This window comes from Oryzias latipes, chromosome 5 (genome assembly GCF_053564925.1).
Source record: "Oryzias latipes strain Hd-rR chromosome 5, Olatipes_Hd-rR_3.1".
Taxonomy (NCBI): Eukaryota; Metazoa; Chordata; class Actinopteri; order Beloniformes; family Adrianichthyidae; genus Oryzias; species Oryzias latipes.
The window spans coordinates 30377626-30396402 of NC_136241.1; the positions used below are offsets into that span (position 1 = coordinate 30377626).

General features: G+C 36.2%; 1 protein-coding gene across 2 annotated transcripts; it reads left to right on the forward strand.

Annotated features, from left to right (window-relative positions):
• Positions 1–1125: 1125 nt before the first annotated feature.
• On the forward strand, positions 1126–18542 carry slc11a2 (solute carrier family 11 member 2). Of its 2 annotated transcripts, XM_004069131.5 has the most exons (17): positions 1126–1335; positions 5207–5292; positions 7074–7204; positions 7326–7445; positions 7783–7902; positions 8849–8955; positions 9039–9109; positions 9201–9268; positions 9359–9514; positions 9667–9825; positions 9932–10018; positions 10842–10961; positions 11053–11202; positions 11319–11392; positions 11921–12074; positions 12225–12278; positions 15756–18542. In XM_004069131.5, exons 2-17 carry the CDS (start codon positions 5259–5261, stop codon positions 15831–15833), a joined length of 1683 nt encoding a protein of 560 aa, XP_004069179.1. In that variant the 5' UTR covers positions 1126–1335; positions 5207–5258; the 3' UTR covers positions 15834–18542. The 2 variants fall into 2 exon arrangements, with proteins under 2 accessions (XP_004069179.1, XP_020559159.1); XM_020703500.3 differs by lacking the exons at positions 1126–1335; positions 5207–5292 and adding an exon at positions 6010–6124.
• The last annotated feature ends 235 nt before the right edge of the window (positions 18543–18777 follow it).

An 18777-nucleotide genomic window follows, 5' to 3' on the forward strand; every position in this document is an offset into this window, starting at 1 on the left:
AAGAGGCCTTCAGCTCTCATCTGTCTGCCCAGCTGTTGGACAGGACAAGTTAAAAAAAAAACATAACATATTGGTCAAATCAATATAAACACTTTATTTTTTTGGGCCTCATCCAGTTTCAATTTGGAAATGTCTAATAAAACAGATAATCTGTTATAACCTTTGAAATAACCATCAAAAATGGTTATTGTAATTTAGCTTTTGTCATGCTTAAAGTACAAATCACAAAGAATGAAGAACAGATTTACGTAATATCCGAAGAACAGACAATCAGATAAAACAACAGATAAAAAAAATACACATCAAAATAATTACATTCTTATTTGACAATCATTACAGTCAATGGATTCAGTGTGTCGTGTGTGTATGAAGAAGATATTATCATCTTCTTTAGTTTTTTTTTTTTAATTTTCCAATCAGTTTATTAATAAATATCTTGAATAGGTCTAGTATATTTTGTATTTATTCTTTTTGTCTTTTTCCTTTGTTTTTATGGCTATAAAATAAACCAGGAAAAAAAAACATTTCAGCTGTGACCAATACTGAGACCATGGGTTCTTCTTTGTCTTGTGTCTTTTCTTGTCTTTTAAAAGGATCACAGCAGATACTAACATGACAATAGACTATAGAAAGTAAAATTGGTTCAAATAATAGAATTAATGAAATCCTACTTGAGAAAGCTGCTCTTAGCTTCTGTCAACAAGTTTACATAAACAAGTTTTCTTCATTTTTTTAAGGTGTTTTTAAACCCTGAAGTATAAAACATCAAATGGGTAAGATTAGATTTGCTTTATTGTCATTGTGCACAGTACAATGAGATTTACATGGATGCAAATTCCCCTCAATGATCCACATAACCATTGGAGAACAGATACTAAAACTGCAAAACCTTCCATGGAATTCATGTGACATAACTGACACATGACAACTTTTGATATAATTAAAATAGAATTGTTCGAAAGGGCGATAAATCTTATTAATGGCTATGGTATGTATGGGATAAACAGTGTTATTTATTTATTAATACATCCATTCATAAATATATGTATTTATTTATCAGATAAACAAATCAATACAATCTGTTTTCACACCTTTAAAACACACAATCGTTTGACTTCGCTGACCAATGACAATAAGGGTCACCGATCATCTCAACCAATCAGATCGGTGTAAAAGTATTGCACATGCGCAATGAGTCGTTACGTCAGGAAAAGACTACAAGGTTGTACCCAGTGGCTAAATGTGCTTAGCTAGGTTTAACATATTTTGTCACTGTAAAAGCAGATTTCTTTTCGGATAAAAACTGACTTGTTTTGCTCCGTAACTTGCACACAGGTGAGACGTTTTTTCTTTCGCATCGTTTTTAACTTGTTCGAGTGGAGCGAGTTAGAGAGTCCGCTGTCGTTGCAGTTTGTTAGCTTGATTCAATAGTGTTGCTGGTGTCAGATCATTATGAGGCTGCGATAAGCGAGTCATTTATTAGCCATGATGGGAAATATCTATGTGTTTGCATGTCTTTTGATATTATTAATACGCAATTTTCAGAAGTCTTATTAAAACCAACTCTAGACTAAAACGAGTAATCATTATTCTGCGTTTTTCTCGTACAGTAGTTCAGTTGCAGTTTGTGTTGTTCGATAAAGAAATAATACAGCCAAGAGAATAGTAACTATTAGGATAATAAGTTCAGAAATAATTCATGTGCGAACAAAATGTGTTTAAATAAGTGACACTTTCAGAGGTGTTTGTACTGTGACATTTGTCCCAAGCTTTTCCAAGACAACATCACAGTCCAACCGTTGGACAGGATTAAAAAAGTCCAATTTGTTATTCTTTTAGTCTTTTTTTAGGACACACTTTGCTGTGTGTTTTCAAACACGTGATCAGCTCATCATCAGTGGGTTTAGAGTGGGTTTATGCTCCATAGAAAACATGGAGGGCAAAGTGCGCTGGGAAGCCCTGACTGTTATATTATTCTCATTGTTCATTTAGTTAAACCTTGGAGTTTGAACTTATAACGGTGCAATCTTATAGCCAAGTCCAAATTTAAAAAGTTGCCTTAGTAAAATTTTTATCTCTTTTGGTAAATACTAGAGCTACAAACTGTTACGCTTTTGGATTTTTTACACCTATTTTGACTCGGCCCTGTTTGGAAGGGTGGGACATCACAAGAATTTGTCCGTTTGGGTGTTTGCAAAGATGTAGTGATAAGAAGCTGTTTTGAGCCGATTGCGTTTGACTTTTTATTTATTTTGTGTTAATTTACAAGAAGTTAAATGAAGAAAATCCATGTTTATTTCATTAGTTTGTCATTTCCAGTTTTAAAATTTGTTGAAAGTTGAATATGAATGATAAGAGATTGACGTGTGTGAATCTTTGCTGATGCACAATATACTGTTTCGCTGAAGGTTTTTATGACAGCACATCCTCCATTTGTCTTTCTCACATTTAATAGAAATAGAAATGCTTTGTTTGTCATGTAAACTGGCTGTTTCTATTTGCTATTTTACTTTTTAAAATGGAGTTAGGTATTTATTAGGTATGTATTTGAAGTATTACTAGTACGTTATTTGTCATTGTCACTGGTTCAACAAAACTCTAAAAAGTGCTCTTTTGATCACTGCATCCTTCATTCATTAAGAATTTACTGAGAGAAAAAATATGGTTTAAATAGATATAGAAAGTGCATTATTCAGTCTTTGAAAACAAGAAAGTAAAACATTTAATAGCTGAATAAAAGCGTATTTGTCATTATCAACAAGGATATACCACTAAAACAGTAAAATTGTTAAAACTACAATAAATGATAATAAATATACCTAAAACTTTAATGACCACAGCAAGTTTCCAGATTTAAATTTTTAGCTGTTTTTCTTTTTCTCTTAGCCATTATTAAAATATTTATTGTCGTTAGATAATATATTCTGCGGTCTTTTGGTCCTTGCTTTGCTTGATCTTTAGCGTCTACGTGACGGCAACAGATGAAATGGGGTGATTGGGGTGTGAAGTGTCTTTTATGATGCCCTGTGCTCTGTTGAGGCAGTGGGAGCTGTGGAGGTTTTGCAGTGGGGGGGGGGACAGCCAACATGAATGTCAATCAGCAGTGTTGATGACTCGTTGGAGCGTTATGTTAATAAAAAAAACTGCTTTAATGTTATCTGTTCTGATTCTAGTTAAATGCATACCAGAAACAAAAGTTAGATAGGTATTGTTCTTCAACCAGGAGTGACGAAAATGAACTTAACTGCTTTGTAGTCTTAATCATTAACAGTGTTTTGATTGATTATAGCCAATGGGGGAAAATAAAGGGAAGTAAAAAAAAAAAGTTGTGATGTGTGAGAGCATGCTGGGTAATCTACATGAAGAAATTTAGGAAAGTTGATGGTTTGAGAAACATCCGTTTGGGATAAACCACATTTTCTCTACAATTTGTAACACCAGTAAAATGTGAATAGTGAAATGATTATTATAGTTTTTTGTTTTGTTTTTTTGTTTGGGAGATTAAAAACAGTTCCAACCGTTTGAAGTGATGCAGAAAAAGTATCCAAAGTCTGTCTTTGTAGTATTTTGTGAAGAAAATGTCTACAGACTTTGGTCACATGAAAGCATGTGACACATGGCATAGTGTTACATGTATGCCCCTTTCAAGCTGTTAAATAGTTGGAGTTCAACGGGCGGATAAAGCTCACACACACAATTTCACTGATCTGCACACCATGGATTCAGCACTTGTTTGAAAAAGCTGTGGGAAATGGTTAGAATTACCAGTTTCCCTAAGGTCAACATTACATTTCCACAGATCAGCAGTTTATTATAAGATGGTTGAGATGCAGAGTTGATATGAAAATGATTCAATTCAATTTATTTGTATAACCCAAAATCACAACAACAGTTGTCTCGATGGACTTTGAAGTGAAACATGGACTCACAAGGATCATGAATACAAAGAGTTCAATAGGAAAATACTAGAATGAACTAACAAACTGACTAAACTAAACTTGACATCCCTGCCCTTAGACCCTCCTTCGCGGTAAGGAAAAACTCCTAACAAAACGGATTCCGGAAAAAACGAAGAAACCTCAGGGGTGCCCACATGAAGGAGGGATCCTCCCCCAGGACGGACAGGCCATTTACCAGAACTCTTAGAGAAGAATTAACTTATCTAAATCTACAACTACATATATAAAGTCCAGCAGACGAGCTTCATCCAGCCGGGGTTGGGGGGACAGTCAGGGGCGCGAATCGAGCCGGAGACAGGAACCACAGCCAGGTGTAGGAACAGGAGCAGAGGCGAGGTACACGGTCAGGTACAGAGCAGAGACGAGGTACTCGGTCAGGAACAGGAGCACGGATGAGCCAACTGGAATCTGGAAGCACTCCCACTCCCCAGGAGGGGAGAGGGAAAGAGGGACAAAACATGAATCGCACTGCACCAAACAGAGGCATGGAGAACTAAATGATGAATAATGATCAAATGATGAATAATGATCAAATATAGAGAAGAGAGGAAGGGTAGAAAGATGAACTCAGAGAGGGTTAAATTTAAGATCCCAGTTCATTTACCCAAAAGAAAGAAGAACTTTGTCATAGAAGTTTCAGGAAAAGATCAATCCTACATATTAGAAAATAGTTGCTTTTGCGTCACCCCGTTAAAGGGTTACGTTGATTGTTGCTTAACAAAGAAAAATCCTATGTTTGGTTTGCGTTTGAATTGCAAATTTTGTTGTGCACATGTTCATCTGGAGAAAGTAGCCCAGCGGCGAGTCTCTATCTGTTGTCTCACCTCATCTCCTTAAGAACTTCCCATCTTTTCCAGAGACCTCTGTGTTAAAGAAGCAGTTGTGTGTTTGCTTTTGGTGTTTTATCCTTTGTCATCGGTTTCGAATGATGACTGCGTGTGAAACGTATGAGTAAGAGGAAGGATGTGTGTAAAAGAAGTGAAATGTGTTCTTTTTTTTAACTTATTTTTTGGCATTTGGCTTGCTTTTAAAGTTACTTAGTCATTATTATGACCTGTGACTTATTAAACTGCAAGGAAGACATTTTTTTTTGCATAGTCATGGGGATGATGCTTGTGATTGTTGCACCATAGTCATATTAAATCGCCATTTTTAAAATGAAAAATCTGTAAATGGGCAAATACAAAGAAAAATCTGAAATAATGTGTTTTTTTTGGGGGGTTGCATTAATACTTGTCTTGTTGCAGGGAAGGCTGAACTTAACCCCTCCAGTTTGTTGGAAGGCGTCAGCCTGCACTGATGACGGCTGAGCGAGACGAAGACTTTCTGGAAGGTATTGATAAGAAGAATACATGATACTTTACTGCTTTACTTCAACTTTACTCAACTGTCCAGCTGGATAGCTCCAATAATGCTCGCCAATTTTTTGTCCCACCGGTAATTTTAGGATGTGTAACTCGTGGGGGGCTGTAAGCTAGCGGAAAGAGTGGGAAACAGATGGATGATGGGAAATGAGCACAGGCTTACTCTACACCTGCAGTTTAGCCTAAAACTCAGAGGCGAATTTCTGATAAACTATTGGCGCTCTGCAGAAACTATGTCCTGGAAAACGTTTTTAAAAGTTTTACATTTGGGTTAAAAAACAGCTAAATCATAATCAATAGTCTTCTGGGAACACTTGAAAATAGATCAATAGATGACCACAGTGAGACTGTAAACTATGAGTAAACACAATACAGTTTTCTTTTCTTTTCACAAGTTATGTGAATCTAAATTCAATCAAATCTTTTAATTTTTTTTTTTAAATGTCTAAGTTTATCATCATACATGAATGTTTTTTGCATTTACATGCTGCTCCCTGTTTTGTAATTTCTCACATAATGCTTTCAAAGCCCTAAAATGGGAGGGCTGTTTTTATTGACAACTTGTAGCACATGATTGCTTCAAGTGTTTGCTTTTAGGTCTTTGTGGGTCACTTTTAGATAAAAAACTGCTAAGAAATGGCTGTGACTTTCTGTGTGCCCCCCCCCCCCCTCCCTCCCTGACACCCATGTAAAAGTTCAAGTCGGTGCTGTAAAAGCAAAGTCATTCTCAGACAGCTCTGGGTTTCGTAAGCAGTAGTGAGCTGGATATGAAGGAAGGAAAGAGTGAGAGGAGCGGACTCCGTAAGTTGCAAACACTGTTTGATAGCTTACTTTAACAGAATGCATATTTGTTGGTGAGGGTTGAACTGGAAGTTTATTTTTATATTTTTATTAATATCTTTCTTATCCTATTGAAACACCTAGAATTAAAGTCAGTTGGATTGTAATGTAATGTGGGTCTTCTTGCTGTGTTTTTCCCCAGTCTTTACTTTTGCTATAGCTTTTTACACGACTATTCAGACACTTATTTTTGGTTTAATCTTCGTAGAATTTCATGTAGGACGGAGTATTTTCATTCGTTTACCGTATAAACAGATATTTTAGGTGAAACATTGTCAAAAAAGGCAAAGAGTACTATGAAATGTTTTTGAAATTCACGTCCAGTACCTAAATACTTTAGCTTTTCCATGACAAAAACCACAGTTAAAAATGGATTCTTGTCTTTGAAACCTAAACATCATGAGAGGGGGAGGCAGAGTCACATACGTCTTATTATTTATTGGAGGATTGGGCAAATTAGAAGCTCTAATCTGGAATTTGAATGTCCATGTGAGTCCAAGCATCAGGCAGAAAATCAATCCCTGGAGTTCCTCAAGAAAACGTATTAGTGCAAATGTGTTTAATGTTGATAAGTCTTTACTATTTAGAAATAATCTCTATTTTTTCCCCCTCCTGTGTTACACAGTTTTACTAAAAGTTCATGGCAGATGATATAATAATAAACTACATAAAGACATCTGCAGATTTAAATTCTTTTTCACTTCTCATTTTCTCATGTATTCTTTTTAAAGTTTTGCTCTTATTGTCCGTAAAAAAAACCACAACTTGAAGACGGAGGAAGGAAATTGAAGGAAATTCAATTTTCTGTGATTTCTTTGCACACATGCTTTACTTCTCTTTTGTCGCTAAAAGCATTATTTTCCTTCTGTTTTTTTCCCCTCCTTCTTCTTCTTTTTAAAAATATTTTTAGATCGACAGGAAAATGGAGTCGAGACAAACCATTACAGCTCCATACCTCCTTCCCCCTCCCCTGAGGACCAGGACGAAGCCTTCTCCACATACTTTGAGCAGAAGGTGCACATTCCAGATACTGGCAACCAGGTACTTAATTACTAGTTTTAAAAAAAATGTACAATTAACATATAATCCTAGTGGTTTTTTTTAATTTAATTTCTTGTATTACAACATTATAAATCAAAGTTTTCCGTCCTCTTGCTCTCAGATATTTAGTTTCCGTAAACTCTGGGCCTTCACTGGACCAGGGTTTTTGATGAGCATCGCTTATTTGGATCCAGGGAACATCGAGTCAGATTTACAGTCTGGAGCCAAAGCTGGCTTTAAGGTAAATAGTTCAAACATGTTTCTCTACATAGCAAAACAAACTCGGCAGTTCAGCTTTTTTTCCACTTTAAATTTGGAGTAAATAAAGATATCTTCATTTTTTTCCCAGCTTTTATACTGAACTCATTCATTCATATTTATTCTTGCTTTCAATTAGCCATGTTTTGTCTACATCTGTTTTTAACACAGACTCAGACATTTCTTATTTCTGTAGTAATGTAATACAACAATTTATGGTTTGTGTCATTATTTTTATAAATGGATAACTGATTTAAGAGTTTGCTTGAATGCAGCTCTCTGTGGTTGTTTCATCCAGGTTGTGTTGTCCTTCTTCACAGCTCCTATGGGTGCTTCTTGGAGCAACCATTATAGGGTTGTTGCTGCAGAGGTTGGCCGCTCGCCTTGGGGTTGTCACGGGGATGCACCTGGCTGAAGTCTGTAACCGCCAGTACCCAATCGTAAGCAATCTTCACCTTTACCACAGCTCTTTTCTTCTTGTCTTTAAAATCCATATAGTCCTTTTTTTTTATTTGTCCTGTCTAACAGCTGAAAAAACAGATGAGAGCTGATGGTCTCTTGTGTTGGACATATTTTACTGTTACAATAGGGGCTGATGAATCCTCTGATTCACAAGGTGTATAATTGCATAAACCACTACTGTAGTTTAGGCTAAACTTTATTTATTTTTTTGTTGAGTACATTTGCAACTGTTTTTTGTTGGACCGGACAGAAAAGAAGAGGAGTGGAGAAGAGAGGGGGATGTGTGTGTGTGTGTGTGTGTGTGTGGGTGTGTGTGTGGGTGTGTGTGTTTGTGTGTGTGTGAGTGGGTGGGGGGGTACAATCATCTTTTGATCTATTTTCAAAGTATTCCCAGTCATCTTTTCATAATGATGATGCTGTTTTTAGCCAAAAAACAAAACAAGCTGTCTACTTTTCCTGGTACAGAGTTACTCCACCTCATTTCCCATCATCCATCTAGTTACACACTCCTGCTAGTTTACAGGTCCTCACACTTCCAACCTAACAATACCGGTGCAACAAAAATGAGAAGCATTATTGAAGTCGTACAGTTTTGAGCCACATGGAGTTAGTCATCCATTAGTGGATGCATCAGGATGGAGCGGAGCAGGGAGCTCGTGGCCCTCTGATTCTAGCACCTGCTACAAGCTTTTTCCAACTTTTGTCATCTGTTCCTGATTCACATTTTTTATAAAGAAATACTCAGAAATGTAATTCTAATCTTAATTTTCTTTACATGTGTCCTCCATCATGAGAAAAATGCCAGAAGAAGATGTTAAAAACACCAAAAACACGAATGTTATTGGAGCTGGTCTTTGACATATTTTTTAAATAAATTGAAATAAAAATACGGTTGTTAGTATTTCACTTTCTGTCCTTTGTCAGGTTCCACGAATCCTCCTTTGGCTGATGGTTGAATTGGCGATTATCGGCTCCGACATGCAGGAGGTCATCGGCTGTGCTATAGCTTTCAACCTTCTCTCTGTGGGCAGGTAACACATGACTGCTGATTCTGAAAATGAAAATGGAGCAAAGTTATTCTTAAAGTTTCTTTTATGGGTTTCCTCTTTCTCAGGATCCCACTGTGGGCAGGAGTTCTCATCACCATCACAGACACATTTGTCTTCCTCTTCTTAGACAAATATGGTTTGTAATAAGCCTTAATATAAACAAAAACCAGCTGCTCCCCATCGCAAAACCCAGAATTCATTGCTTCTCTTTGTACCTGTTTCTGTAGGCCTGAGAAAACTTGAAGCTTTTTTTGGCCTTTTGATCACCATTATGGCTATAAGTTTTGGTTACGAGGTAAGAGAGTTTTGATTTCATATCCAGGGTAATTCAGTGTTTTTATTTCATTGCTGCTTCACCTTTCTCCACTGTATGTTTTGTCTTTAGTATGTAATTGTGAAACCGGATCAAGGAGAGCTTCTTAAGGGAATGTTTTTGCCCTACTGTGCGGGCTGTGGGCCCGTCCAGCTGGAGCAGGCGGTGGGAATCGTGGGTGCCGTCATCATGCCCCACAACATTTACCTGCACTCTGCGCTTGTCAAGGTCAGGGATGTCATTTTTTTTAAATTTCACTTTCAAAAAGGATTAAATTAGTTGCTATAGTATTTTTAAATTCCTTCAAAATGTCTAAAATACCGGTACCTGTAGATATAGTTTGTAAAGATAAAAGCTATTTTTTATTATTTTTTTACCAGTCTCGGGATGTCGATCGCAAAAACAAAAAGGACGTAAAAGAAGCCAACAAATACTTCTTTATTGAGTCTGCAGTCGCTCTCTTCGTCTCCTTCCTCATCAACGTTTTTGTTGTGGCCGTCTTTGCCGAAGCCTTTTTTAATAAAACCAACATGGACGTGGTGAGTAAAGACAGAGCTCTTTGTTTCAACACACAAACCGATGCAGCAGTGTTTAAAGTTGGAGACGTTTTCCATCAGTAGTCAGACGTTGCGGCTCTTGTTGCAGAATGCTATGTGCAACGCAACCGGGAGCCGTCACACAGATCTCTTCCCTATGAACAACGACACGCTGGAGGTGGACATTTACAAAGGGGTAAGCGAGCTCATGAAGCCCTCGACTGTCATTACTGTACAGAAAAAACTGTAACTTATAGCCATATTTTATTTTTTCTCAATCAGTTTAAAAATAAAAACAAACGTCTAGATCAAGGGTTTGTAATTTCAAGCTTTTACTCCTTCATTGTGGCTCTCTGGCTGAAGAAAGTAAAATGATCATAGTATTTGTTTAAATGTAGCTTGTTATATTCATTAGTTCATGGCTAAGATTCTCCTATAACAGTAAGGTAAACTTTAAGTATTTTTATATTGATCTTGCATTGAATCAAGAGGTTTTGTGTTCCTTGCAGAATGCACACATTTCCACAACTAAGCAGAATATTGGTTAAAGTTTGATCTTCTTTAACAGGATACGTTTAAAACAGTACTTCCTGTTCAGAGGGGAAAAAAGAAAAATATGCACTTGTTGGATCTTTAACCTATGAAGTCATTTTTATATTCAAGTTAACACTAGTGATGTAAATAGGATGACAGTCCACCAAAGTAGACCTTTATATAACAGAGGAAAACGCTTTGTTGTGTTGTTTAACATTAAACATTAAGGCTCATTGGTGTCTTATTTTGAAAGGAATAATATTTTCTCTTTGTCAAGGGTAAAAACCAATCTTAGAATTGGAATAAATTCTATTTTCTTTTTATATTTCAATATTTTTATTCATCCCAAAGAGAAAGAAAGTAACATAAATGCATATGTGGGTTGAACTTTTCTTCAGTAAACTTTGTGGCTCCTTCTTGGCCTGAATGGTTCCTTTAGTGTTGAAGCATGGCTGATTATATGATGGAGGTTCCTCTTTGCTCAGGGGGTGGTGCTGGGCTGTTTCTTTGGGCCAGCCGCTCTCTACATCTGGGCTGTTGGGATTCTGGCAGCAGGACAAAGCTCCACCATGACAGGAACCTACTCTGGACAGTTTGTGATGGAGGTGACAATACGTCCATGCTCACCACGTCACATTTACTTTTGTTCTGACCTTTTAAAGGAAAACATTTTTAATATCCTCCTTTTTTGTTCAGGGTTTCCTGAACCTGAGATGGTCTCGTTTCGCTCGGGTGCTGCTGACACGTTCCATCGCCATCATACCAACCCTCCTGGTCGCCATTTTCCAGGATGTCCAGCATTTGACGGGGATGAATGACTTCCTTAATGTGCTTCAAAGCTTGCAGGTCAGGACATTGTTGATGATGCTTTCTGTATTGAGATTTCTTGGAAGTTCTGCCAATCTTCTGTGGCTCATTGTCTGGACAAAAGTCTCAATCATTTCTCCTCTTTCACCCAACAGCTTCCTTTTGCTTTGATCCCAATTCTGACCTTCACCAGTTTGACCTCCATAATGAATGACTTTGTTAACGGACTGTAAGTGACACAGAAATATGCACGTACTCCTGTCACTGTTATGTTTGGATCGTGAAATGTTCACGTCTCTGTCTTCACTGTAATGGTTAAAACAAATGTAAAAGACTGTTTTTCTCCCGTTTAGAATAAACTCCACAGCGGTAAATCTCAGTTTTAAATGTTAATTTAAAAAAAAAATCCTTGTAGAAAGAAATGCTGGAAATTCTCCTGTTACAGTAAAACCTGAACTTAAGGAAGGAAGAGTCCTGGTTGCTTCCAATGTGACGCGAGTTCATCACTACAACAGAGGAAGTGAAAGGATTAATCACCAGTTAAAGATTTTTTTTTTGTGAATGAATGGCTCATCTCCTCATGATCACGTGACCTTTCACTCTGCTTATTAGATAGCATCCATTAGAGAAGCTTAAGTTTGTGTAACAGGAATTTTCTCTACTCTGATGCAATGCAGTTTTCTTGAAGGTTTCCTGCTCTTTCTCTTATAAGTCACAGCAAAAAAGTAAAATTGGTGTTTTGTTTTTCTTTCTTAAGCGTGTGGAAAATTTCCGGTGGCATCCTCATCCTCATGGTTTGCGTGATCAACATGTACTTTGTGATCGTCTATGTGACGGCGCTGAACAGCGTGCTGCTCTACGTTCTTGCTGCTCTAATCTCCGTGGGATACCTGTGCTTTGTAGCGTACCTGGTGAGTAGAGGTGTCCAAAACCTCGTAAGCAGTCACTGTTTAGATTTACTGAACTGTGTTTTTTTTGTTAAGAAATTTGTCCTTCATTTGGAAAACAACATCAAAAAAGGGCTTCAAGTGTGTCTTTTCCTCTTTTTTTTTTTTCTGCAGGCATGGCACTGTCTCATAGCCTTGGGGGTTTCCTGTCTGGACTGTGGCAGCAGGGTAAGCAATCCACCTGCTGTGCTGATAGAGGAGCAGTCAGAGTACGACTCCTAGAGCTGAGCACGGCACAAACCTCCAGCATGTCTGTGGTCTCTCGTATTCCCCCCTCTATACGTAAAACTTTTAATGTAAAGGCCGGATTTCAGAATTTGTAGCTTTTTAGATTTGTATGAACACCACACCAGCATACTGCATGCACGGACAGGAATGAGCTGTATGGGTTTAAACGAGCTCTGAACTACACATACATCGCATGAACAGGTGGAGGAAATTCAAAAGACAAACATTTTTGCAAAAAAATTTTTTTGTCATTGTTCCACATTTTGTATAAACAGCTCCTGTTACTTTTTTTCCCCTCACTTTCTCAACAATCTTCCTCATAATAATTCTTTATTTCAAGCTGTAAATTTTACATGTGCACCTTTTCAAAGCAGGCATCTGTGAAGCTGACCATAACTGCATAATATGTGGGTAGATGTGACTTTCAGGACATTTGTCTACCTCAACGTCTAACACTGTTCAATTCAGGGCAGACTGAACATTTTCTACTGTAATTCAGAATATTCGTTGCAACATCACAGTTGATGCTAAAAGAAAACTCCAATATAATCGAGCCGTCCAAAAGTTGCTTTTAACAGCTGTTCCATTTTCTTTCATTTGTGTGTTTTTTTGTTTTGTTTTTGAACTGATAGCCGTCCAACATGTCAAGGAGCGAGAACAGAAGTATTATTGTTATGGATCTGCTGTGAATTTCAGTTTGCACAACTCTGACGTCAAAAATCCAAGTAAAACATTTTTCAAGTCGAATTTAGACTAAAAGACCAGCTTTGACTAGAATATCATTCTTAATGTGAAGGGAAGTTCATTTCCAAACTGTTCTCGTTTTTTTAATTAACACTTGAGTGTATTGGGTAAACTGAAGAATAATGTGAAGCTTAAACCGCAGCCTCGTTGTTTTAGTGCCTCAGTGAGCAGACTGCCTGAAATGCTGAGTATCTGTTAATGTGAGATGTTCATTATACAATGTTGTTTCATAAAATGCTTTTTTTTTTCGGGTCTGGAGACCTTTCTCCCTTCATTTCCTCAGGTGTGTCACTGCTGTTTATTAGAAAGATTTTTTTATGCCCTCTTTGTGAAATAAGGTTCTCCTTTGTTTTGCTTTTTTTAGTGAATGATTATAAATCAAATATATTGTGTTGTGCTTTTTAGAAATCCACATTCAGAGCATTTCTAAATGACATCATCTGTGCTCAGAGTGCTGTGAATAAATACTCAAAGGGTTAATGTATTTATAACAAAGCATTCCTTATCTTTACATATTTTTACTGTAGTCAGAATCAAAATGACTATAACTGGGTACAGTTTATTAAATCACCTCAAACTTTGACCTGTACATTTAACTGTCTAAATTGACCTTCTTTAAGAGAAAATGTTAACCTCGTGGCTCATATTCTGTAAGCAGTGTATGCATGTTCACTTTTCCTAAAGATTTCTTTTAAATTCAAAGCACAATTTTTGCATCAAAAGGCACATTTTTCAAGTTAAAATCAAACCTATTGGAACGGAGCTTTATGTGCTAAAATGAAGAGCTGATGTGTGGCTTCAAATCTCAGAGAGTCTTCACAACATTTTCTGTTAATGTAATTTATTTATTAACTATACTGTGTGAGACATTTAATTTTTGGTCTCCCATTGGATTGAGTTTGGGTACCTATCCTTGTTATTTATACACATTTTCCTTAAGTTTGTCATTACTTCTTTTTTTTTTTTTGGTCATCAATGTTCTGTTTTGTTGTGTCTCTTCATGAAGAAAAGCACACTGGAAGTGTTCCGCACACAGAAAGCAAACCTTTCTGCTCATTTCGTCCATTTTTGTCTGGTTCTGGACGTTCTCTAAAGTTCTCAGGCATTATACTGTCACTCATGAAGTACTACTGTCACAGTCCCAATGAAATATATACCGGTACACATTTTAAAATGATTCAAATTGTTTGAGAGAAAACTCTGAATGAACCGTTTCATTTGCAGCTGGATGACAAATACTCTGTCCTAATAAAAGCAGATGGTGTGTACATGTGGGCTTTTGTTGAAGTCTTTTGTCTTAGTATGTACAGGGGAAACTCACAATAAATGGTGTTCCCTTCATGGCTGAATTTATTTATTTAATTGTGTAAAAACTTTTTTTTTTTAATTGTTCAGGCAATGCTAAATTAATTGGCACTTTGCGAATTAGCAACATTCAGTGTGAAGAACGCCGTACAGTCACAGTCCTGTTCAGCCTTTCCCACGTACAAACACACCGATGACGGCGGCAGTGACCACAGAGGGCTATGTGAGGGATGATTGTACATTTGTACAATGATGAAAAAAAAACGACATATGGCACTGCTTTAGTTTGTTGAATTCATATTCTATTTTCCTCTAAACTACGTTTTTCTTTTGTGCGTGTGTCCATGTTTTTAGGTTTATATGCTTCAAGTCTTTAAAAACCCAAATCTTTCTACATTAATCACAGCTCAATATTAATTTCAGTATTTTTTAATATTTTGAATTATTACATTAAAAAAAAATCTCTTCTGAGCTTTTTTTTTAATTGGATTTTTCTTATTCGTGTACCGGATTTACACAACTTTTAATAAAGTATTATTTAATCCCAATATTGTACATCTGAAAATGAGTTGCTATTATATAGTCTTCCATTGGTACAATACATAAATAATCTGACCTGTAGGTACATTTGACAGTTATAAGATGTTTTATCAAAGTTAAAGTTAATCATTTTCATGCGTCAAAGGCAGTGTTGACTTAAGGCCAGTCCTGAACTACAAACTTATCTGATTAGCAGCGATCGCCACTTTCAATAGTCAAAAATGTAAATATTGCAAAACGGCGTGAAGCTCCAATTTGAATCATGGTATTAATATTTCCCTCAGCTTATGGCAAAGAACCAAATGTTAGTGGCACTTCATGGTAGTCCATGCAGATGCTCTTTTTCAGGACTTTCCAGGTTTAAATGGGGAAAGTCCTGTTTGGAAGATTACACTTTGATACAAGGTGAGCACCTTTATTTAATCTGTTTGCAAATCAAAAAACAATTGTATTATTCATTGGACTACATCTGATAAAAACAGCATTAATTGTTCGATTTTCTTTATTTTATAATTATAATAAATTTTGTCAGCATTTGTGGTTTCAATGAAACGGCCAAATGATGAGTTTTGTTTGTTAATGTAATGAAATGTTGTCATATTTATGTGGTTCATATAAGCTGTGTGATTTTATACAAAATGACCAAATAATCTTAATCACAAAAATAAAATTAAACAAATCATGTTGTGCGTTAACTGGTTTGTCTTTGATCCACGTTTGTTTTTCTGATCAAATCAGTGAATTCTCCGATTTGGCTGCAGGTTTTAGGTCAGGTCTCTGAACGTTCTTTTTCTAACCGTCATACGCCTCTTGCTTCCTCTGTTTCAGCTGCAAAGAGGTCTGCGGCGTCACACAGACGTATACCTGCTGAACGACATGGACTGTGACATGCAGGTGGACAGGTGAAAGGACAGATCCTGCAGCCACGATGGTTGAACAGAAGGACCGGTGAAGCTTGGGCCGTACGTTGTCACCGTCACTGCTCTGTGCCTGATGTGAAGTGTCCTTCTAAGAGCATTCTCAGACGTTTGAACCAGCAGGGGACTGTTCCTCCAGTAGCTTTTAAAGACAAGATTTTAAAGAGGAAATGGTAAAAAGCTTATCTCTTATTTGGGACACATCATGGTTACTGTGACGCCACTAAAAATCCCAACATACCTGATCAAGAATGACATTCTAGTGAGAGCTGCCAAATAGTTTCAACAGTAGAAAAAATGTTCATAAATAGACTATTTATGACTTTAAAGACAGTTCTGATTAACAGCCTTCGAGGGTTCATTTTAGCTGCACTTGGTGCCTTATATAAAATATATATATTTTTTTAAATGGTTTTTATTTGCAACCTTCAATTTCTTTCCATAGTTCCTGGGTTGGTTTGAAATCCATTTAATCAAACCAAACTAAGACCAGATGCTGATATTCTTCCAAATCCAAACTTTTTTTTTATCTGGAGAAAACTTATCAGTTTATGCCTGACTGTATTTTTAGAGGATTCCCAGTCTTTCAATGGGGCCAAGAACCTTTCAATCTTTTTACCAAAGTTTTTCATGAATCTTTATAGGACTGTTACATTTTGATGTTCTAACTGATATTTAATGTAACTTCATTAATTATTGTAATAAATAGGTATTTATGTGGGTCTCTGACCTTTTTGACACATTTTATTGGGATTAAAAAGAGCAAATATGTATCTTATGCAAAAAGGCCCTTGCCATAATTTAAGTTTAATTTAGATTTATTTTTTAACTGTCATGAAAAGTTAAATGTATTTATTTGAATGAGTAATAATAGAGGTTTCACAATTTAATAAACACACTACTTCCAGTAATATAATTTAAAAGATTTAAGGATTAAACGTCCTGTGTGGTAGCTTTGCTGCTTCAAAATAAAAGAGCTATCTTATACATACAGAGGCAGAAACATGATTTGTCGGTCACAGATCTGCAAATAGGAGTAAGAAAGATTTTTGTAATATTCATCATAGGTAAACTTCAACTGTTAAACAATATTTAAAAACAAAAAGAATCCAGAAATTCACATTGTCTGATTTCTGAAAAAAATTATTTGAAAAATGGTTTAGAAGAAGTATTTAGCTCTTACAAACAACCTAGAATTGTATCCCTCACAGACATGTTCCTTCTTCTCTGAGCTCTTTATCCTCCTCTTGTTGCCTGTATTAATGTCACGTGTTACAAAAAAGGTTATCTGTATAAAAACACCTGTCCACACACTAGAAACACTCAGACTACAACCTCCCCAACATGAACAAGACCAAAGAGCTGTCAGAGGATACCAGGAACAAGATTGTAGACTTGATCGAGACTGGGATGAACTAATCTATAATAAGCTTGGTGAAAAGAAATCAAACATTAAAGTCTAAGTTTAAATCAGCCACAAACATCTTACAGAGAATGAAGATTCAATCAAATAAAATGGCCAACCTGCTGAGGATGTTTCAGCTCTGAGGAAACTTGTAAAAGGGAGATTAAGGGTGAATTAGGCAGGCAGCTGAGAAACACAGAGAATGTTCCTGTGTTAAAAATAAATACTAAATGAATCAGGATTTATAAAAAAACTAAATATGAGAAATCTTTCTGCTTTGAAAGATAATCTGAGCATGTGTTGAGTTCTCAATGTTATAATGGCATTCTATGGAGAAAAAAAAACTGTAATTTTATTGAATCTTTACAAATCAGAAACAACTTCAACAAATCAACAATTCATCTTCACTGAATCTTTGCCATCTGCAGAAAAAAAATGTACTAAAGTTTTCAGATTTTGTCCTTAAACTAACTTTCTTGTAGTAGCATTTTAACGTGAAAAATAGGTTTTTCAGAAACCGGAAGCTAAAAAATATTAAATGTTAACTTTGGACCCGTACAGACCTTCCGTGAAAATATTGTCAGACATTAAACCGGTCTGTGGACTGAAAAAAGTTTGGGACTACTGCAAAAGAGAATCTGTGGAGGGAGTTGAAACACTGTTCCCCAGTATTTCAACTCCCCAAAACGTCAGAGCTTTAGAGAAGATCTGTATGGAAGAATGGACCAAAATAGTAGTTACATTCATTGTAAACCTGATGCAGACCTAAAGGAAACAGGAAAGGGTTGAGGGGGGGAGCTTTTGTTGTTGACCAAATTCTTGGAGCCACCATACAAATAAATTCTTTAAAAATCTGTCAAAGTGAATTTTCTGGATTCTTTTTTGACACAGTTGAAACGGCCAGAACAACTTGAAGAATAAGTGACTGACAAAGACTTTTTAGCCCCATAATAATATCATCACCAGAACACTGAAAGCCTTTAGTTACTTTTACAGATGTGCTTTTTTTTGTTTTGTTTTTTAAAGTCATGTTGTGTAGCAATGAGTGAAGGGCAGAACAAAAACTTGAGAGGCTTTTTCTGATGCCAGAGTCTCTGCAGCCAAAGTTTTACTGAGTAGAATGAACTTCTTGGTTTTTTTACAGTTTGAATTTTTTTCTTCTAAATCAATTTTAAAGGCTGTCTGTATTTGTACTTTAGTTCATGGTTGAGTGTAATATTTTTTTGTATGAAATATGTTATAAAATACTATAAAATATTTTGAAATTTGAAAATAAAGCAAAAGTATCAGTCATTTTGTCCAGAGTAGTTTTTATCCATCATTTTAAGGGGATGCTGTGAATTATTTTAAAAAGGAAACATTTTGCATTAACAGGTTTGATTCATACTAGTCATTGTCTTTGCTGTTGCTGCATTTGTTTTTCATTTTCATGTTTAAAAATAAAAACATTTTTGATAATTTATCGTCATGATTACAAAGAATTCCCTTTATTTTTACCAGCAAAATCCCAAAAACTTCACTTCATGGC

What these genes read in the sequence shown, in the direction of transcription:
- slc11a2 (XM_004069131.5), top strand. Translation starts at nt 5,259, where the DNA reads ATGACGGCTGAGCGAGACGAAGACTTTCTGGAAG. An exon ending in GTAACCGCCAGTACCCAATC is followed by an intron (nt 7,903 to 8,848) that starts GTAAGCAATCTT and finishes GTCCTTTGTCAG; the next exon opens with GTTCCACGAATCCTCCTTTG. An exon ending in TGTGCTTTGTAGCGTACCTG is followed by an intron (nt 12,075 to 12,224) that starts GTGAGTAGAGGT and finishes TTTTTTCTGCAG; the next exon opens with GCATGGCACTGTCTCATAGC.